A 22,520-nucleotide genomic window follows, 5' to 3' on the forward strand; every position below is an offset into this window, starting at 1 on the left:
AACATATCCTTTTTAAGATTATTATAGTGTTTAATCAGTTTTGCTAATTTTATCTGCCTGTTTTTACTTTTTATTCATTCAGTTTTCTTTTTAATTGTGTACATTTTTAAGTCTTGTAAAGAGCACTGAGACGTAGTGGAGTGCGCTTTTTAAGAAATAAATAATAATAATAATAATAATAATAATAATAATATTTGCATGCCCAGGGTTCAAAGATCATTTTCCGTAAACAAAAAGAGTTGGCCACCAATAAAAATTTCTGTTTCAAAGCATTGAAGTTGGACATGCGAAATGTGTGTTGTTTGAAGCCTTTTTGTTTGCTTATGACCTGAAGCTACCATCTGATTGGTCCAAAGGTTTGTATAATGAGAAGGCGCTGTCCTAATTAAATATTCATGAGTACTTCCATATTTGGGGATCGGGTAGAGTGTATATAGTCCTTTAAAATGTAGGTTACAGTTGAGGTCGGTGTCCGGCCGAAGGCCCCCGCGGCCCCAATGTTCTTTGCATTGTTTCGCTACAATCAGATTTATGAGAAAGACCTTGGAAGATAAGGCGTGTAAACAATGTAAATCTTGGCATGACCGCTTAGGCCTAAGGTAGTTCGCGCCTAAAAACTGAAAGACAACCTTTTTTCCCAAACTTCCCTTAAGAAACGTAAAACCACTCTCCTTCGAAATCAAGAACAAAAATCAGGGGTCACTCTGCAAAAATACGATACCAGAGTAACAATTCGTCTAATGTTTACTGATATTTGAAATTCAAATGGCCACCATCCCTGTGTCAACTCTATGGGGAGAATAAAATTTCCAATTTGAACAAAAATAAGACTTCTTTTCTTCCATGTGCTGCACAATGAGACCCAACAAGTGGTATGGGCCAAAAAGGTATCGTTTCAGTCTGAGAGTCCGAATATATGTCCCATGGCATGTTCTACCTTAATAAAGATTACGCACTATCTAATATCAATATTAACCTATTCAGTGGTACAGGTAAAGTTATCTCGCTGTAAATCAGTACCCAAGGACATGTCACATCACAATCGCTAAGATGGCGAAGACCGCTCCCTGGTTGTTTTCGACTGCAGTCACAACTTTTTTGTTTTGTGGTTGGATTGTCGGCCTCGCTCAACCGGGATTGATCCGAAGTGAGGAATGTGTCTCTGGTGATAATTATTGTCACAGATCTGACGTCTGCGCTTATGTGTTTACGTTCAACGTTGACGGAGATGGCACCTGCCCTGACCTTAACAAGACGCTGGTCGAGTTTGGCGACGTTATAGCCGATGTCGAACGACTTGAATCGAAAATAGTTGATGTGTGGACGGAAATGAGAGCTTTGCGGAAAGAAAAGACGAGCAATCATGATCTGATCTATCATCAGAATGAAATCGTCCAAAATCTGCAAAATACCGTGTACACCATGTATGATTCGTTTACTGAACAGATTTCAAGTCTTGTACAACAGCTGAAAGACAGAGACTCAGAAATCAACCATCTACAGGAACAGATAGCCATTATAACAGGAACAAGTCAGACGAGTCAAAGTGATGGTAAGTTAATTAATTTTCACAGATAATAGTGCAGTGCACTCAATGTAGTACTTTCACAACACTACTTTAGTGTATCAAGCTGTTTTTCGTTTCACCAATTTATCCTGTCTCTAAATTCTTATCAAAATCCCGCCCTGCGCGTAGAGGTCAACGAGAATAGGCGTATTATAAATATCTTTTATAGCTATTATTGTTTCCAATAGGGAGGGTGGAGCCACACATCAAAGGGTTAGTGGACGAAAGGTTAGAGCCAATTGTACTAAAGAAAAAGACATCGATCGGCATTTACAATCGTGCAATGCTTTTTTGTCTCCATATTTGTCTCCTTACTCTTTGTGAAAGAGATAGAACATTTATTTTTATCTTACGCCCGCTTTTTCTTATTCGTATATATATATTTATATATATGTATATATACACAAAATGTATACAATGTGCCCTCCTATATATACATATATATATATATATATATATATATATATATATATATATATATATATATATGTGTGTGTGTGTGTGTGTGTGTGTGTGTGTGTGTGTGTGTGTGTGTGTGTGTGTGTGTGTGTGTGTGTGCCGAATGACGCATCCCTCGAGAAGAACATTGATGAACCATCACAGAGATTTGGAACAAGGTTTGGTTAGTGAGTACTTCACAGTTTTATGTTGCTTCCCTGTTGCAGATTTGACAATCCTCGAATTTGAGACGACCGAAACAATTGTGACCGTATCTCAACCAATTCCTGAACTATCTGCACTAACTGCTTGCATTTGGGTGAAAATTACCGAGTCTGGACACGACGCAGCATTTGTGTCCTACGCTATACCTGGACATGATAATGAATTTCTAATCTACTATTATAGCATCGGCTTCACATTTTTCATTGGCAATAAAATGCTGGCCGTTCCTTCACCACCTCTTGATGACGGTGCTTGGCATCACGTGTGCATCACGTGGTCTTCACATGATGGCAGCTTGAAGTATTATCATAATGGTGTTCTCTATCAAGCTGGAGCAGCTTATCATACTGGATACACGATAGCAAGTGGTGGTGTAATGGTGTTGGGACAAGAACAGGACATTGTAGGTGGTCGATTCGATGCAAACCAGGCACTTGTTGGTAGTTTGACACAATTCCACATGTGGTCAAGGGTGCTTGATGGAGATGAAATCAAATCAATAATAGGAGATTGTTCAATCACCGGTAATATGTTAGCATGGAATATTTCTAATCTGCATATAGAGGGCGATGTTTCTTTGAAAACCAAAGACGTTTGCGGTAAGTCTCATACATCAAATTTGCTTTATAAATGATCAGATATCAGGCCTGGTTATTTTAGCAGCCCACTGCATGTATACGACGGTTTATAAAAAGGATATGAAGTTCACTCACTATCAAAGTGCTGGGAAATTTAACTCTCGTTCTATATAATATATACATGTCCAGCTGTGTCTAAGGATTGCTGAAAGGTACCTTTGAAGGTATGAGTGGTTTTACATATTGTGTAATTTGTGAATTGTGATTCTAATATTCAAAAAGCGGTATTCGGTAACGTTATCGACCTCTATAAGTTGTACGACCACTCTTTGCTCTTTCAGAAACACCTATCGTAAACAGAGCCATAGTTGAACTTAAAACGATAACTACGAATATAGTAGTCTCTAAGCCTATTCCTGAACTTGTCGCTGTGACTGCTTGCATTTGGGTGAAAATCAATGAGACTGGACACGATGCGGCTCTGGTGTCATACGCCGTATCTGGACATGACAATGAATTCCTAATCCATTACCTTGGTGCCGGCTTCCACGTATACGTCGGAAATGTACTTCTAGTCGTTACAACAAAACAAATCAATGATGGCGCATGGCATCACGTGTGTATCACATGGTCTTCAAAGGACGGCATCTGGAAGTTTTATCATAACGGGGTTGTCAAGAGCGCTGGCCGAGATTATCAGACCCATTATGAAATAGAAAGCGGCGGCGTTTTAGTTTTGGACAAGAGCAGGACGCCCTCGGAGGACGGTACGACCCGAATCAAGCTCTTGTTGGTAGTTTGACAGAATTCAACATGTGGGAAAGAGTATTAACTGATGGTCAGATTGCAGATGTCGTTAGAGACTGTTCTGTTTCGGGAGACCTGTTCGCTTGGAACATTGGCCATCTCGTCATTGAGGCGATGTTTCACAGAGGAGTGAAGACGTATGCTGTAAGTAGAATTAGAAAAGTTCGTAGCAGTTTTTTGGCCATTCAATTACTCCAATTAAGAGATACTAGGCAGACATAGCACATACTAGATTTGTGTATTTTCCCTCTGAGCCATAGAGCGATGTAACTGGTAATGTGCTTATTCATATATTAGCCCTGTTTGTAATAATACTTCTCATCGATCTTCATTCGAATTCTCCATAAGAATGACGAATATGGATAACATACGGCCATGACCTCGAGAAATGTAATTTGCCTTTCAGGTGTTTTTAAGCTTTTTTGAAAAAACCCTTAAAACTAGAGTTTATTTTGAAATATCTGCTGATAATAACATACGTAAGAACAAACTGTGACCATGATGATATATAGATTCTAAAAATTAATTTCCAACTTATGATACACACAAACTACTCATGACGTCACTATTACAAGTTCTGAAGTTTTTGTAAACACAATCGTGTGTCATAAAGTGGGCGCTGTATTGTCTACCTACTTTGAAAAAACTGCGCAGACGGTCAATACAGCTGAAATAATGACAAATTCATTTAATGCTATGGCGTATTATGGCGATGGAATCATCACTTGCGTTCAGAGATGACAAATTATGCTGCCACATTAAAGTTGAATAAATGTTTGCATAAACACGATAAAGTAGGGGAGTGATTGGCGTTTTGATGGTCCTTGAAATGGCATCATTGTTGCTTATTGTTGCTGTAAACATGCTATTCATTCATTGCATGTCGTTTACATAACATTCTTTGTCTGTCAGCGTCTCGCATTTCAGATCAAACTGTTCTTAAACTGAAGACCACAAACACGAATGTAATGGTCTCTCAACTCTTTCCCGAGTTTACTGCGATATCTGCTTGCATTTGGGTCAAAATCAACGAGGCTGGACACAACGCAGCTCTAGTTTCTTACGCTATATTTGGACATGACAATGAATTTCTGATCCACTACCTTGGCGTTGGCTTCCATGTGTATATTGGAAACAAGCTGTTGGTCATCGCAGCATTGCCGATTGACGATGGGTCATGGCATCACGTGTGCATCACTTGGTCTTCACATGATGGCAGCTGGAAGTATTACCACAATGGGGTCGTCAATAAAGCTGGCACAGCTCATCATATTGGCTATACTATAGCTAATGGGGGTGTGATGGTATTGGGACAAGAACAGGACGCTGTAGGTGGTCGATACGATACAAACCAGGCACTGGTCGGTAGTTTGACAAAATTCAACATGTGGTCTCGAATGCTTAGTGGGGCTGAGATTCGAAGAGTGGTAGGAGATTGTTCAACTTTTGGTGATGTATTCGCATGGAATATTGCTAATCTTCAAATAGAAGGCGATGTTTCTCTTGAAACAGAAGACGTTTGCGGTAAGTTTCAAGCATCAAATGTTGCCTTATAATCGAAATTACCAGAGTGTGGTGAATGCAGATCGACAGGACCTTGCCAACTGGTCGCTAGGAGGCGCTTCAACAACCATCATGCCCTGGGCAAGTCTGTTACTCTCCCGTTGACCGACGTATGAACAGCACCTTGTGTCCGACGCTCAAGGCTAACGAGAGGTGAGCAATTATTATTTGCATTAATATTAACGCCGTTTAGGCTCATTGGTGCAAGTAGTGTTATCTGTGGAAAAGGCCGCAGGCAAACGCGAGCACTTTTCTACATTGGCGCTGCGAGAAATCCGAACTTTGTGCGATAATTTCCAGCCGCGGAATTTGAAATACATATTCCTACCCGACTGGTGGTTTATCCACCGTTCGTTTCTTTCCAGCGATCCGCTCTTTCTTTATCAAAAAGGAAGGGAAAGAGTGTTTTAAGGTTTGAAGCACTCGTCAAAAACCAGCTTGTATGAGCACAAAACCTAGGGGATTTTCCTTACGTTTGGTAAAATTTTGAATTTTTGCATCGACAGTGTTGGCGTAAGCCGCAGCGCGAGCTGTTAGTCGTTCAGCAAAAAGGATAGTGGGATGCCAAACGTTTTGGTCAAGACCCGAAAACACCCGTTAATTTTACTTTCGTGACTGAAACTAGTGGCCCTCGTCATTTGAGAAATTTTATTGGGACAGCTAACTAACCCAGCGTACAATACGTATATATTTTGGGGATAAATAGCGTTTTTCCAAAAAAAAATTCTCGGTGGCCTCGCGACGGGGAGGCATTGTTAACTTGCAAATAGTTCGTTCGAGGCGAATCAAGCGTCCCGTACCTACCGTTTGCACGTCAGTGGTGATATTAAATCTTTTTGAATTTGTTGCATTTGAATTATTTGTGAATTTTAGAGAGTTTTGGGTGTATTTTCTGTGAATTTTTTGTCAATCGGGAAATTTTGTGTAAATTTTTAGACGTTTGGTCGCGTGCGGCAAAGCCCGCGATCTGCTCACGTGACCATTTCCTTTGTTTAAAGTTTAACGTCTTTTGTTCTGTGCTCGTGATTGACAGGTGAGAGAATCGGTCGTCCGTTGATTTCTCTCGTTGCGTGTGGGTGTTCGCTCGCGCGCACGAGAATCTATTCAATTTTCTGTTTGAACAATTTTCAGAAAATAAACGATTTTATTTATTAAAAAGAAAAAAGTGTTCACTTAAACCGATTTATTCATAGCATTTTTTAGAAAGTGAATTTTAAACAAAATCTTTTTGAGCAGTAAATTTACCGTTACATTTTCCCGGCACTAGGTTTCTCAATTTTAAATAGTGGGTGCAGGAAGGTAGTGACATATTTCTATTCGTATGGAAATTGTTCATTTTGGTGTGCTTTAGAAGAATAGGTAAACAATTTTAGGTCTTGTTTGCGATTTTACAAGTAAGTAGGAAATTAACAAATTGTTGTTTGCATAGACTGGAGTGATTTTTTGCTGGTCTATTGTTCCAAAATTACTAGATATATTAACTAGATTTTTATTATCCATATAAATTAAACTTCACTGTTATATAACTGACGTTTAGAAATATTTCAATATTTAGTTAATATTAGACGTTAGATAATAGTCTAAACATGGATAAAGTTAACTTGAACACTTGTAATATTAGGGAATTAAAAAGTTTGCCCGGGGTGGGTAAGAAAGTAGCCCAAGAGATAATGAAGTTAAGGCATAAGCATGGGACCATTACATCATCACTTCTTCATAAAATAAAACATTTCTGTCCATCGGATGAATTTTATGAGAAGGTGACCTTTGATGTTGTTGACGTACAATCTGCTCAAGATAATATAGCTGGTGAAGTAAGTCCTGCAGGATTGGCAAAAATTGTGGACCAATTACAGGACAAATATAATTCTAATGACAGGAATAAGGGTCAGACCAGTAGTACCCAGAGGAGGAACTCCTGTGATCTCTTAGCTGAGGGGGAGAGTGAGGATGGGAGTAGTGATTCTGATGGAGGATATAGTTCAATGGGACACCCCAGGGTACTTATTCTGAGGGGAGGGCACAAACCCCAGTCAGTATACCCTCCAATAGAGGACGAGGATTTGTCCCAGTCAGTTTACCCTCCAATAGAGGACGAGAATTTGTTTCTGACGGGAGGGCACAGACCCCAGTCAATGTACCCTCAAATAGAGGACCTGGATTTGCTGAGGTTGACCGAAATCAAGAAAGGATGATCGGACAACTTGATCAAGGGGTCCAACAGGGTATATACATGGGTGGACAGGGGTCAGTTAATCAGCCTACCGTTGGGCTGGGACAACCAACTCATCAACCTCCGTATTTAGCCAGGAATTTCTTGGCTATTCAGGCTGGCCTTATATGATGATGCCTTCTCTTCGGCCTCCATTCCCTTTAGCGGCCAATCCCACTTACTACACAGCTGGCGTTGGAAATGTTAGCCAGGGCTATGGTCAACAAACAACTGGCGGAGCGCCCTCAGTGGTAGATTATTATCAAGGTCAAAACATGGACAATTCCCAGAGGTGTGGTGGGACTGGTCAAACACCATATCAGGAACCGCCTGTCGTGGGAGGTCATGAGGAAATTCCTTTCACAGGTAAGAGGTCAAATAGCCGGGTTGATTGGCCTGGTATTGACAACAGACAATCTGATGGCAATGCTAACCCTATGGGTAGGCAAGGCTGATATTCCAACAGGGTTAATTCAGGAAACAGAGAATTATTAATGGATTATCGAAGAAGTGATGTCCGCCCAGACCATCCCAGGGGTGTTGACCCTATGGGCCGTCAAGGTCGGAACATCAACACATCAAATGGGAATAATAACGACGAACCAGGAGACAATACGCCCACTGGTGGAACCGGGGGGCGACGCTGTGGTCCGACGACAATCCCTAAAACGTTGATATACTCTGGAGGTGGTAAATGGCGGACTTTCTTCATGAAGTTTGTACGATATGCCGATGCTCAGCAGTGGTCTGATTCCGAACGTAGAGATTATTTATGTTGGTGTTTGGAGGGTGCCGCTAGCGACTTCTATACAATGTTGGTTGAACGGAAAGAGAATATTAGTTATTCTGATTTGATACGGAGGATGGAAAAACGTTTTGGGTACAGCGAATTACCACAGGCAGCACAAATGAAATTTCAACACTCTCGACAATCAACCGATGAGACACTGGAGGAGTGGGCAGACAGGGTATTGACCCTTGCTGCTCATGCATTTCCGGAGCTCTCAGAAAAAGCTACTCAATCACAAGCGGTGATGAGGTTCTGTCAAGGGTGCTTGGATAGGGACGCGGGATTATCCGCAGCCACACAACGACCAAAGACAATGGAAGATGCCATTGATGGTGTGCGCTGGTACCAGTACAACAACAAAGAAATATTGGTACAAAAACAACCCGAAAAGATGTCCGCCGTCTTAGTCCGTGCTCTGGGGATGAAGATACAATGAGGATCAGATCTGCAACAAAGTCACAACCTAACGAGAGTAGAAAAACGTAACCCTCACCGGAGCGGAGGTATGAGCGAACAGATCGGTTCCGATCAGATCAAAGTTCCAATGGAGAAGGCAGAATGTCACGACTGGAGAAACAGGTGGCGAAGATAGGTACCCAGATGGCTGGAGTTTGGGCCGCACTCGAACTGGTTACCGCACAGCTTAGGGAACTCAAGCAGACCACAACATGGAGACCAAGAGCGACTAGCCGTTCACCGTCTCCAGGTGCGTGTTTTGGGTGTGGAGAACGAGGGCATTTCCGCAAGGATTGTCCAAGGAAACGAGCAGATAACTTATCTGAAAAGAAAGTATCCTTCGTTGACAAGTACGATGACCATGGATCACAGAACTCTATCCCCAATACTAGTAGGACTGTATCCGATGTCCAGACAGAGACTGGGAATAATCCGGTGTCCGTGTGGTATATAGTGTCACAGACGCCATAGGGGCTGGGACATCTGACAATGGCCAGGTCAACAATGGTTTGTCAGAGGATCCAGTTGTCTGCTTGTTAGTGTCAAGATCAATGTACAGTGTCCCTATCGAAGTAGAAGGGAAAATAGTACAGGCCGTAGTGGATACCGCCGCGGAAGTGACGATCATTTCAGACAACCTCTACAATTCTTTGGGTGTCGAGTTGCCGGTCATTAAGGAAATCACTATGCAGACTGCAAGCCGAGAGAAAACCATGGTAGCACAGATGGTTGGACCGATTACCTTACAGCTTGGTCAAGCTTGCTTTCGAGAAAATATCTATGTAGCTCCAATCGGTGATGATATGCTTTTGGGGGCTGACTTTATGCGAGCAAGAAAAGTAAGGTTGGACATGGAGAGCAATTTCCTAATGTTTGATGACGAAGTGATACCACTAGCATATGGCAGAATTGGAAAACCGAGTGAAACGGCAACAGTCTCTTTGTCGGAGAAAACTAGGGTACCACCGAATTCAGTAGTCCGCACCACTTGCAACCTGGAATTGGAATTAGATGAGTATCTGGTAGAGCCGGTGGATGGATTGGAACTGCTTATTCCACGGACAGTGCATGCGACAGGTGAAAAACCAAAAATCTGCCTAGTAAATCCAACTGACCGAACCATTGTATTGCCTAGAGGTCAACAAGTCGCTACTGCTACTGAGATACAAGTAGTTGATTACCCATTGGAACCAGATGCTGACTCTGAACTTGATTTCAAGTTCGCGAGGTCAAGCTCACAAATGATACGAAAACATTGCCCAATCACTTAGAGGAAATGTTCAACAAATCTTCAACCCAACTCCAACCAGACGAGAGCAAGAAGTTAAAGGATTTGTTGGTTGAGTACCAGGACGTCTTCGCAGAAAATGAGTTCGACCTGGGTGAGTTCACAGCAATACACCACAAAATAGACACAGGCGATGCTCGACCTATCAAACAACGTATGCGGAGAACGCCCATGTGTTTTGCCGAGGAAGAGGCGTCACATCTGAAGAAAATGTTAGATGCCAAAGTTATTCGACCGTCAATATCTGAGTGGGCATCTGCGCCAGTGCTGGTTCGGAAGAGAGATGGTTCAGTTCGCTGGTGCGTTGATTACCGAGCTTTGAACAACCATACCATAAGGATGTATTTCCATTGCCGTTAGTGGAAGACTGCATGGATACACTCGCAGGAAACTGTTGGTTTTCAAAGCTAGACGCCAATTCCGCGTATTGGCAAATCGGTATTGCACCAGGGGATAGCAAGAAAACGGCATTCACAACCAAATATGGCCTTTTTGAATTTGTAAGGATGCCGTTTGGGCTATGCAATGCACCTGCAACCTACTGTCGCGTTATGAACCTGGTACTCCGGGGTCTGACGTGGGAAGTAGTGTTAGCCTTCCTAGATGACATTATGGTACTAGGACGAGATTTTGAACATCATCTGCAGAATCTACGTGCCGTCTTCCAGAGATTGCGGAAATACCGACTCAAGTTAAAACCTCGGAAATGTGAGCTATTCCAGCGAGAAGTGTCTTTCCTGGAAGGCGGGTGCGAGATGATGGACTTGGCCTTGAGGACGAATCTATCAAAGTCATACAGGAGTGGCCCACCCCTCAAAATACCAAAGAGGTCGAAAGTTTTGCCGGCTTGGCTAACTATCATTGGGCGTTCATCAAAGATTTCGCACAACTAGCGACACCGCTGTATGCAGTGACTGGGAAAAAACCATTTGTGTGGACATCAGAGCAGGAAAATGCATTCCAAGCTATTAAAGATGCTATGTCTGCCGCTCCAGTACTTGCTCTACCCAACCGCGAGGATCCTTTCATACTAGATACTGATGCTTCAGACTTGGCAATTGGAGCTGAGTTAATCCAGGTCCAGAACGGAGTCGAACGGGTGGTGTCATTTGCTAGTGTTGCGCTGACAGCAGAACAAAGGAGGTATTGTACAACCCGAAAAGAGTTGTTGGCAGTGGTGAAATTCACCCGCCAGTTCCGGCATTATCTCCTAGGGAATCATTTCACTGTTAGGACCGATCATAATAGCTTGATCTGGTTACTCCGGTTCAAGGAACCACAAGGGCAGCTGGCTAGATGGCTGGAGGAGCTCAGCCAGTACAATATGACGGAGGAACATCGCCCTGGCCGCAATCATGTCAATGCAGATGCACTCTCACGTAGACCTGCAGGTGTCAATTGCTACTCCTATCGGCATGGTGTGCCTTTGCAACAACTACCATGTGGTGGCTGTCGATATTGTGAGCGAGCACACGCCAAGTGGGGTGACTTCATTGAAGATGTTGACGATATAATACCACTAGCTAGGATGGTTGGATGTGAAGAGGCTAAGCCACTTTCATGCTTCCAACCAACAGATACTAAAGCTGAACCATCACACGTATCAGAGGTGACTGATTCACCACCGATGAATGACAAAATGGCGGAAGACAGCGCGGATGTGGGTTGCACTGAGTTGACTCCAAATGGTAAAGAGTCAAACCTGACTGAAGAAAGAGCTTTGAGGAAACACCATTATCCCACATAGACATAATTTCAATGGAAAAGGAGTCAGCTGAACATCGAATCTATGTGGTAACCCAAAGTAGTGAAAGTCAGGAGGACACCGCCACTCTAGGGTATGGCCTAGAAAAGTTGAGTGATGCACAAGTATCAGACCCGGAATTGCAGATTTTGCGGGCCTGGCTTGAAGAACAGAAAGAGGCAGAACAGAGTGAGTTGGCACTTGCCAGTCCTGCGGTAAAATACTACTGGACAAATCGGGAGGTGTTTCATATCAGGGATGGAGTAATATGGAGAAAATGTGTGGATGGTGGTCCTGAGCAGCTGGTGATTCCAAATGAAATGAAACAGGAAGTTATAGACCTCCATCACACAATTCCGTCAGCAGGACATCAGGGCCAAGGGAGGACTCTGGCAAAGGTTCGGGTGAAATATTTTTGGCATGGTATGATAGCTGACATACAGAGGTTTGTGACAAGGTGTTCGGTGTGCAATCTGAACAAGAAACAGAACAAGAAGAACAGGTACAATATGGTGAAATACCATGTGGGCTCTCCCATGGAGCGAGTCCACCTAGATTTCTTAGGACCACTTCCCAAGACTGAGGATGGAAATGAATACGTGTTGATGATGGTCGATCAGTTTACTAAATGGGTCGAATGCATCCCATTGCCATCGCAAACAGCAGAAATGACTGCCAAGGCAGCCATTAACAACTTCTTCGCCAGGTTCGGGTACCCCTTTGAGGTGTTTACTGATCAGGGAAGAAATTTTGAAAGCCAGCTTTTCATGGCAGTGTGCGAACTACTGCATATCCACAAAAAACGCACCACGTCGTATCGTCCATCCGCGAACGGCCAAGTTGAACGGCAGAATAACGTTCTGATGGACGCGTTCGTTGCTATATTGGTAAATCACAGCATACATGGGATCGCTATCTGCCGCAGATTGCAGGAGCAATGCGTGCTTCAGTGAACCGAATGACCGGATTCACTCCCAATAGAATGATGTTGGGTAGAGAGGTTAACCTTCCTGCTGATCTAGTGTTCAGATTACCCGGCGAGCCGATATCTCGTACAACCAACGAATATGTGGCAGAACTGGAAGAGTCTATACTTAAGGCTCATGAGGTGGCACGGGGGACACTCCGAGCTAGTCAGGAGCGGATGAAACGTGACTATGACCTCCGGGTCAATATTAAGAGTTATCACAAAGGCGATTGTGTGTATGTCCTCAATACACCAGCTACCAAAGGGAAGTGTAGAAAGCTACATTCCCTTGGAAAGGACCGGGCATCGTCATAGCTAAAATCACCCCATACATATATAAGGTAAAGTTACAACGAGTAGTAGTCACCGCACATCACGATCGGTTGAAACTATGCCAGGACGAGCCACTACCACGGTGGATAGAGAAGTACAAAAAAGTGGCTATGTTGACCGATAGGGCAGAGGATGGTGACCGTTACTGCATCTGTAGAGGGCCAGATATTGGGACACACATGGTGCAGTGTGACTCATGTTATGAATGGTTCCACTCTGAATGTGTCGGAGTAGAACCCCGGGAGGTGACTCCCACAAGCACATTTTACTGTCCGAATTGCAAGGAGCAATAGGGTAGTAATATATAGGAGGGGAAAAATAAATTCAGATTAAGGTTAAAACGCAGAGAGTATTCCTATGGTATACCATGGGGGTGCATATTGACTAATAATCAATTTTTGTTTATTTATTTTACAGGAACCATGGCTTCCACCGCTTCGACATCTCATCATAGGAAGTCTAAGAAGAAGAATAACAAGGGGCTGGAATACCAGACCCTTATGCAGGACTCTCCATTTGCATATCGAGATATTCGCCTTTTGCAACATCCGGAATGGGCGAAGGAAACCACAACTCAAGCGCTCATCCAGGCAGGTGCTGAAGGTGAGATAAAACGTCAGCGGAAGGAGATGATGCCAACACTGGGTCAAGCACTGGAGACTCCGGAGCGTGATCCTGTACAGCTATCAACCAAAGGTATTGAGGCAGCAAATCCAGCAGACTCTGGTGATGTTGCTGTAATAGAGCTGCCATCTGGTGAGGAATTGGAGTTTGACAATTCCCAGGAGATTGAATCTCCATCTCCTGGGAACCAACCCTCCTGGGGAGAAATTATGGATAAGGCAGAAGAGAGGACAACAGTCGAATCACACGCTATGGAGGAAAAGCCCTCAAGCGTGAATGGGGAAGAACACAGCAAGTTCGAGATGGCCGCCGAATCACATGCTATGGAGGAAAAGCCCTCAAGCGTAAATGGGGAAGAACACAGCAAGTTCAGGGTAGTAGTCAAATCTTGCGCTATGGAGGAAAAGCCCTCAAGCGTAACTGAGGAACGAGGAGGTGATTTGGGGGCAGCCATGCGGTGCCCGGTTACCGGGTGCCGTGAGGTTACAAGAAAAATGAAAGAGCACTGTTTAAAGAGACATATAAATGTCCACCTCCGGGAAAAAAGAAAACAACTCGATCCCAGATGATGCGATTGGCACTGGAGAAGCTAGCTCGGTGGATTCTTGGGCCACGGGGTACCATCGCGGGGTTGCTAGACAAGTTCAATCAAGATGGCGTACCACTGCTTCCCAAGACAGCCAGGGTGAATGCTGACAACATACGGATGATGTCTGTATTGTGTGTAGAAATGAGGTGGAAGGAACCGCCCCACTTTACCATTCATCCCCTAAACTCACCTGCCGCATTGATACATTGGCGTGTTGTGTGCATCTTGCTCTGTTGGGTGACAGAAGATCAGCGAAGACAGTTTGCTCCACCTGCAGGACAAGGGTATCTGGTATCTGTAGGACTAGGTAAAGAGGCAAGTCGTCTTCGGGTATGGGATACGCACTGGGACAGAGAAAGAACAAGTACCAGGATCTGGGGCAGACGGTCAGAGCGATCTGTTGCAGATTTGCTGGAAGCCGAGGTGGGGCGATTACCATCCACACCCGTTGCCGTCATCGGAGGGCTGGAAGTGTTCACAGATCCAAACCAATACCCAGTAGATCTGACCCGAGAGGAGGAATGGAAGGTTGCGGTGGGTGTCCATCCCAGCCGAGCGAAGGAACTCACACCAGAGAAGAAGGGGGTACTTCGCTATTTGGTGAGAGCACCACAAGTGGCGGCTTTTGGTCCAGTTGGACTCGATAGATCTGGTCCCGTTGAGGAATGGGGTATCCAAACAAGGGTTTTCAAGGAGATGGTTGAGCTGATCCGGCCGGAGAAACCAGTTATTCTGCATATTGTGGGAACACCTGGAGATAAATATGCAGAAGAAACATACAGCTACGCTCTGCTGAAGATGAGAGATTGGTGTCCCGCAATACAACCTATGGTCTTGCACAGCTTTTCCGGAAGTCCAGAGATGCGCAGATGGTGGAGCACCACTTTCCAGCGATGCTATTTTGGTTTTTCGGGAGCGTGCAGGATTTTGATGACGTGCAGAAGATGGCTCTGCGGGAGGTGTCGGTTGACCGACTCCTCCTTGAATCGAACTCGCCACATCACCGAGTAAGACCAGGACCATGGGTGAACACGCCTGCGTACTTGGGGGAAGTGGCCCAGATAGTAGCTCGAGTGCGTAGAGTGCGGATTGAAGAGATGTGTCAAGCAACTACCCTTAATGCCCGGCAGCTGTATTACGGCAGCCGGTCTGGTGGGGATTCGGACACCAAGGAGTATAAGCACCTGTCTCCGGGGGGATGCTCCAAAAGGCTATGGGAACAAAGTGACATCTCATTCAAAACAAAAAAAAAATTTGAGAGTTAATTTGAATTTTAAGAGTTGAACAGAACATGTTTCGAATTTTGAATTTGAGCGTTTGGGATTTTAAAGTTAATGGTTAATGATTGGAGGGGTTATATTACCCCCAACACCGGAGGTGACAAGTACCAAAGGTGCAGATAGCAGGTACCAGTGTCCAGACCTGAAAACAGACAGGGGAGGAGTGTGGTGAATGCAGATCGACCGGACCTTGCCAACTGGTCGCTAGGAGGCGCTTCAACAACCATCATGCCCTGGGGCAAGTCTGTCTACTCTCCCGTTGACCGACGTATGAACAGCACCTTGTGTCCGACGCTCAAGGCTAACGAGAGGTGAGCAATTATTATTTGCATTAATATTAACGCCGTTTAGGCTCATTGGTGCAAGTAGTGTTATCCGTGGAAAAGACCGCAGGCAAACGCGAGCACTTTTCTACAAGAGCATTGTCTATATTGACAGAAAAGCAAAGACTTGTATCACAAATGTGTGACAAGCCTGGTTCTTAGGAAGGTGATTCCTAATTATGAAAATCAGAAATTTGAACAAATTTTACGACGATTTCTTAACAGGTAGACAGTAACGGGCATTGGTATCTTATTAGGTAGCATTTTTCGGATAGGAATCTTGTTCAACCTCTGTGAGTCATTTTATTGTTTTGTTGGTTTTATTCGCAGAATCACAATTCGCAAACAGAGTCATTCTCGAGCTGAAAACAGTAAACACAAACATAGTTGTCTCCAAACCAATTCCTGAGTTGGTCGCTGTTACTGCTTGCATCTGGGTGAAAATCGAAGAGGCTGGACACGATGCCGCACTGGTATCTTACGCCGTATCTGGACATGACAATGAATTTCTAATTCACTACCTTGGCGTAGGCTTCCATGTGTACGTCGGAAACGTACTTCTAGTCATCACAGCAGCGCCAATCAATGATGGGGCTTGGCATCACGTGTGCATCACATGGTCTTCAAATGATGGCAGCTGGAAGTATTATCATAACGGGGCAGTCAGCAGCATTGGCCGTGATTACCAGACCCATTACCGCATAGAAAGTAGCGGCGTTCTAGTTTTAGGACAAGAGCAGGACGCCGTCGGGGGACGATTTGACCAAAATCAAGCACTTGTTGGTAGTTTGACAGAATTCAATATGTGGGAGAGAGCACTGGTTGATGGTGAAATCACAGATATTGTTGGAGACTGTTCTCATTTCGGGGACTTGTTCGCTTGGAACATTGACCATCTTGTCATTGATGGCGATGTTTCAAAGAGAAGTGAAGACGTATGCTGTAAGTCGAACTCTTACTTGTTGGAAACATCTGAGTAACAGTTGTCAATCAGAAATTGTAATTGAGAGAATGCTAGAGAGATTTGTATTGATTTGGCTTTTGTTCATCATTCTCCTTTGGCCATTCAGCACTTTACGTAATTCAATTATTCATATAATAGCGGGTATTCCATATTATAACATGCAAACGATCTTATTGGAAAAGACGTCATGATAGTTGCTATATTCGCTGTGTGGCACGAATAGAGCACTGTTATGACATAACAGTAACACACAACTTCAGCAATGGATATAGTACCACTCTTTTTCATCAGTTGACTGATAGGCTCTGCTAGCTCTCGTGCTTTTATGTCGCTAACTGTTCAAAATCTCGGGTATACCATAGCTGGGTGCGGTTTATTTGTACATTAATCTCTTTCTTTCGCCTGAATAATCAATTTAGATAATAGCTCGCTATAGAGGTAAGAATCTGGCTATGCTGCTACGACATTTGGAACCAACTAACTGCCATCTAGTATCGTGCACTTGACTTTGAAATTACAGCAGAAACTGTAAATTTACGTCAGAATGATATTCACTGCGATGGAATGGATGACGGGGACAAGTATGACCATGGTGATAATCTGCGTTTTTGTTCGAAGACGATAATCTAGGCTCTTCTGTGTTGGAATACTCCAAATGTTTGAGTGGAAATGACGTAGTATTTGTTGCTGTGGTGATGATGGTGGTGTACATGCTAGTCCTTCTGATGCTACTTGTAAAGGCCTTATTAGAAGTATTATTGGTATTATTAATGCCTTGCTGTATGTATACATTTCATATGGAAGATACCTAACATTCTTTGTGTCTCAGTGTCTCACATTTCAGATCGAACTGTCCTGGAATTGAAGACAGATAGCACAAACGTAATAGTCTCTAAAATGATTCCTGAGTTGTCTGCTGTAAGTGGCTGCATTTGGGTGAACATCAACGAGGATGGACACAACGCAGCCCTAGTTTCCTATGCTGTGCCAGAACATGACAATGAATTTCTCATCCACTATTTTGGCATTGGTTTCCATGTGTACATTGGCAATGTACTTCTGGTCATTCCAGCATCGCCGATCGATGATAGGTCATGGCATCACGTGTGTATCACATGGTCTTCAAGTGACGGCAGCTGGAAATATTACCTTGACGGTGTTGTCAACAAAGCTGGCAGTGGACATCAAACAGGGTATGCCATAAGGAGCGGCGGCTTTCTTGTGTTGGGACAAGAACAGGATACCGTAGGAGGACGTTACCAAACAAGCCAAGCACTGGTTGGTAGTCTGACAGAATTCAATATGTGGTCAACAGCAATGAATGACAATGAAATTGCCACCGTCACTGGGTATTGCTCAATTGGCGGCGATGTTTTCAATTGGAATATTGGTGATCTTTACATAGAGGGCGATGTTTCAATGAAGATTGAAGATGTCTGTTGTAAGTATAATCTGTTAATAATTACTCCAACCTTCTATGTTCACGTTGTTGCATTTAGAATTCCACGTAGCTGAAAAGTAATAAATACGATCTTTAAACATAGTTGGGAAATTTGGTCTGGTGATGTTTTGGCAAAAAAGTATTCACATTGTCGGTGGATTCCGGAAAAAAAAAATGAAATGTCGGGCACAGTTTTCATATTCTTGCCGATGTGAATAAATTCTACCTCATATTAGAACCTGAAATGTAATCCCATTTTCAAGGTTCTAAATCCGCAAGTCATAATATATTCACATATATTTTCCGAAGTCATTTTATCTTATTATATTAATGGCCAGTTTCTTCCATGTTATTTCTATTAATTTCACTTGTTTTGAATGTATATTGTGTCTTAGCTTGCATCCTAGAATATGGCCACATATTTGTAGCTTTATACAAAATCTAGATGTCGTACATTTACTCAGTGAAAGAAACGCAAAAGCTATGTGATAAACAGGTCCTTCGTTATTTACTGACCAACACTGCAAAGAGGTTTATTGACTTTGGGAGCCATCTTGTTTTAACGTCACAGTAGTTTCAATGGAGGTACTTGTTTAAATGTAAGGCGGAAATTCCATTGGACTTTAGGGTCTGCTCAGAGCAGAAATGTCAAAACATACACAGCTAGTGTTGTCAAATAGAGGTAATTTTAGAACTTGTAAATGCAAAATTAATTTCTAAAAGAACCGAGAGGCAAATACTAGGCCTTTTGAGCCACACATTTAAAAGGTTTCTTTTTGTGTTTTTTTCAGTATCTCATATTTCAGATAGGACAATACTCAAACTGACTTCAGTAAGTACAAATGTGGTTGTATCCAAACCAATTCCCACACTCTCTGCTTTGACTGCTTGCATTTGGGTTCAAATAAATGAGACTGGACACGATGCAGCTTTTGTGTCTTACGCCACTTCTGAACACGACAATGAATTTTTAATCCACTATTATGGCGTCGGTTTCCACGTGTACATTGACGGTGTCCTGCTAGTTATTCGAACAGCGCCTATCGATGATGGAGCATGGCATCACGTGTGCGTCACGTGGTCTTCTAGTGATGGCGGTTGGAAATATTATCACAATGGCGTCATCAGCAAAGAAGGAAGTGACTTTCAGAATGGGCATCCCATAAGCAGTGGTGGATTTTTAGTCTTGGGACAGGAACAGGACGCTGTCGGAGGAAGATATGATACTAATCAAGCAATGGTTGGTAGTTTAACAGAATTCAACTTGTGGTCCAGATCACTTACTGCCGATGAAATTGCTGCAACTGCCGGAGATTGTTCAATTGGTGGCGATGTCTTTTCTTGGAATATCGGTGATCTCTTCATAGAGGGGGACGTTCTTCTGAAGATAGAAGACGTATGCTGTAAGTGAAAAGTTCAGTCCTCTAGCGAAATTGCACCCTAATGTCACATAAAATGAACTCTTATACCCTTCATAAGGCACAGGTTCGTACATCAGACAAACCAGCAACTAAATCTCAACTAAACCTCATATTTGATGTCTTGTAATTGTTCCAGTGCTCTATTCCCAACGATAAAACGGGTAAATTAATTATTCCGAATGAAGGTATTTTCATGGTCGCTTTTCACGGTCTCGTTATTAAGGTCATCAAAATCGACATTACGATAAGTTAAATTTTTCGCCTAATTTGTTATACTTTTTCTTCCAGTGTCGCATATCTCGAATCGCACGATTGTTGTACTGCGGAGCCCGAATACCAACGTAATTGTCTCCAAACTGATACCTGAGATGTCCAGTCTGACTGCTTGCATTTGGGCAAAAATCGTCGAGGTTGGACACAATGCAGCTCTGGTGTCCTATGCTGCATCTGAACACGACAATGAATTTTTAATCCACTATCTTGGCGAAGGCTTCCACGTCTACATCAGCAACGCCCTGCTAATCATCAAAGCCCCGCCTATCGATGATGGTGCATGGCATCACGTGTGCTTCACGTGGTCGTCAGGCGATGGTCACTGGCAATATTACCACAATGGCGTCCTTACCAAGAGTGGTCGTGGGTTCCAATCCGGTAATGGGGTGAAAAGCAGTGGCTATTTAGTTTTAGGCCAGGAACAGGACACTGTCGGTGGAGGATATGACACAAACCAGGCACTCGTTGGTAGCTTAACACATTTCAACATGTGGTCAAGGGTACTTCCAGCAGACGTAATTTCAGAATTAGAAAGAAATTGTTCCCTTGTTGGCGATGTATTTGCTTGGAATATTGGAGATCTTTATATGGAAGGTGACGTTTCCATGGAGATAGGGGACATTTGTTGAAAACCATTCAGGCTAATATTTAGTAGCTTTCATATTGTAGAGGACATTGCTAATGAATGATCAAGATTAAAGTATATTTATCATGTTATGATAATTATCTGTCAGGGGATGAAACACGGTCAGATTGGTTTATTTTGCTTTTCGGACTTGGTATGTATAAATGTAATTCAATAATTAAAATATTAGCAAATTTTTGTTTATCCTAAGAGGTTATCATATCAGGATTGTTGATAATTTTATTCATCCTTAATTCTGGGTAAACTTTTAACCAGGTTATTCAGTTGGTACCTTAAGCCTTCAGTCGAGACTTTGAGATTGGCATAATATGTAGAGTGCGCGTCAAAGATAGCTTTTCGGACTCAAACATTCTTACAATTTACGTGCCCTTTGCCCGTGTTGACTCATTCTGAATCCTGTGGAGTAAAGTAAAATTTCACTTTCATTATGGCGTTAACATAGGATATAGCGGCCACTTTGAATTTTTAAATTGTAGAATTGTGGTTACTTTTCCTGTAACCAAATTTTTGATTATAGAGATAAGGAAGCAAAAGCTTAAAAAAGTTTTCTTTGCTGTTTCTGGAAAATTTTCATTACAAACAACCGAGGTGACATCAAAAGCTGCAAGATTATTGAACTATATTTCTCCATGAATATTTAAAAAAACCAGGTTATTCTGTAGTGAGCAATACCCGCTATGGTGGTAACATGTAGACGAAATATCAATAAATAAGTACTATAAAATGAATTATGTTTCATATTGCTCTCAACATTGTTCCCATGCTGCAATGTTTTAAGCAGGCAAGGCGTATGCACACTATGTGAACGTGTTGGCTGTAGAGCAATGTACTTGAAATGTACATTACTAAAATATGAATATTGCTCCAAGTCATGCATACGTTAGTGTATTTCAATATGTATGGATCTTTATGGATCCTCTTTTTCTTTTCTCTTCCTGTATGTTGTTCATCAGTGCTTTTATGCATCATTGTACAAACACTTTACAAGGAACCCGGAAATTAGACCCAAACTCCATAAATTGTTAAATAAATAATGTCAAGATATAGCAATAACCTGAATATTTTCATTCTTGTTTGATTGGCTTTTTAGCGATTTTTAAAGAAAAACTTGTGTGAATGTACAAATGACACTGATATAGTAGCATCTTCAAACATGTTAAAGAACTCAATCGGTTTTGACTGATAATCAAGGTGTCGCGTGGAAAATGTTTGAAGGGGACACACACACCACACACACACACTCACACACACACACACACACACACACACCACACACACACACATATATATATATATATATATATATATATATATATATATATATATATATATATATATATATATATATAATACAAATTACTTAAAGGACATTAGGTCTACCTTTAGGCGAATCAAGTATGCTTTGTTCTGTGTATCGGCTGCACTTTCCTGTTCTACTCCCAAAAGCATGCTAGAATAACATAATTCTGTTTGACAAGTACTCATGTAATCTCACCGTAATCATTGTCCGGACTTATTTTGGACAATAACAATGCTGACTGTACACGTATGGCTGTGGTGGACTTTTCATCACGCTCCAGAGAGTAGAACAAGAAAGTGCAGTGGATACACAAAATACAAACACCCAAAATTAACCAAACTTTATAGCTTAAAACTGATAACCAAACATACTTCATATCAATCAGAAAGAGTTTTCTTTCGACTCCCCCTTTACGTCCCAACATCCTTTCGAATTGCCCCATATTGATATTTCAGGCTCCCCGTCAATGCTCCTGCCTCCCTCAAGTAGTGCTTGTGAAAGTAGCCTTAGTAACGAATTTAGGATGGAAGGAGTTCGTGTGCGGATTAAGAAAAAAACTTGATGAGATGCAGCGCCGGGGGAAATTCCAGAATCATACTGGAGTCAATGCAGCGCCGTACGTCACTCTTTCATCTATTGTTGCCATTCAAATAAAATAATAATTGCGAACAAATATTAAAGATGTTTACAT

General features: G+C 42.5%; 1 protein-coding gene across 1 annotated transcript; it reads left to right on the top strand.

Annotated features, from left to right (window-relative positions):
* Positions 1 to 1,045: 1,045 nt before the first annotated feature.
* On the top strand, positions 1,046 to 21,588 carry LOC139120963 (uncharacterized). Its single transcript, XM_070685554.1, has 8 exons — positions 1,046 to 1,552; positions 2,233 to 2,829; positions 3,150 to 3,759; positions 4,528 to 5,139; positions 16,115 to 16,726; positions 17,578 to 18,189; positions 18,981 to 19,592; positions 19,899 to 21,588. The coding sequence occupies exons 4-8, from the start codon at positions 4,584 to 4,586 to the stop codon at positions 20,510 to 20,512; spliced, it is 3,006 nt and encodes a 1,001-aa protein (XP_070541655.1). The 5' UTR covers positions 1,046 to 1,552; positions 2,233 to 2,829; positions 3,150 to 3,759; positions 4,528 to 4,583; the 3' UTR covers positions 20,513 to 21,588.
* The last annotated feature ends 932 nt before the right edge of the window (positions 21,589 to 22,520 follow it).

This window comes from Ptychodera flava, chromosome 2 (genome assembly GCF_041260155.1).
Source record: "Ptychodera flava strain L36383 chromosome 2, AS_Pfla_20210202, whole genome shotgun sequence".
In the NCBI taxonomy this organism is placed as follows: domain Eukaryota; kingdom Metazoa; phylum Hemichordata; class Enteropneusta; family Ptychoderidae; genus Ptychodera; species Ptychodera flava.

What these genes read in the sequence shown, in the direction of transcription:
- LOC139120963 (XM_070685554.1), top strand. Translation starts at nt 4,584, where the DNA reads ATGGTCTCTCAACTCTTTCCCGAGTTTACTGCGATATCTGCTTGCATT. An exon ending in GAAGATTGAAGATGTCTGTT is followed by an intron (nt 18,190 to 18,980) that starts GTAAGTATAATC and finishes TGTTTTTTTCAG; the next exon opens with TATCTCATATTTCAGATAGG. An exon ending in GAAGATAGAAGACGTATGCT is followed by an intron (nt 19,593 to 19,898) that starts GTAAGTGAAAAG and finishes TTTTTCTTCCAG; the next exon opens with TGTCGCATATCTCGAATCGC.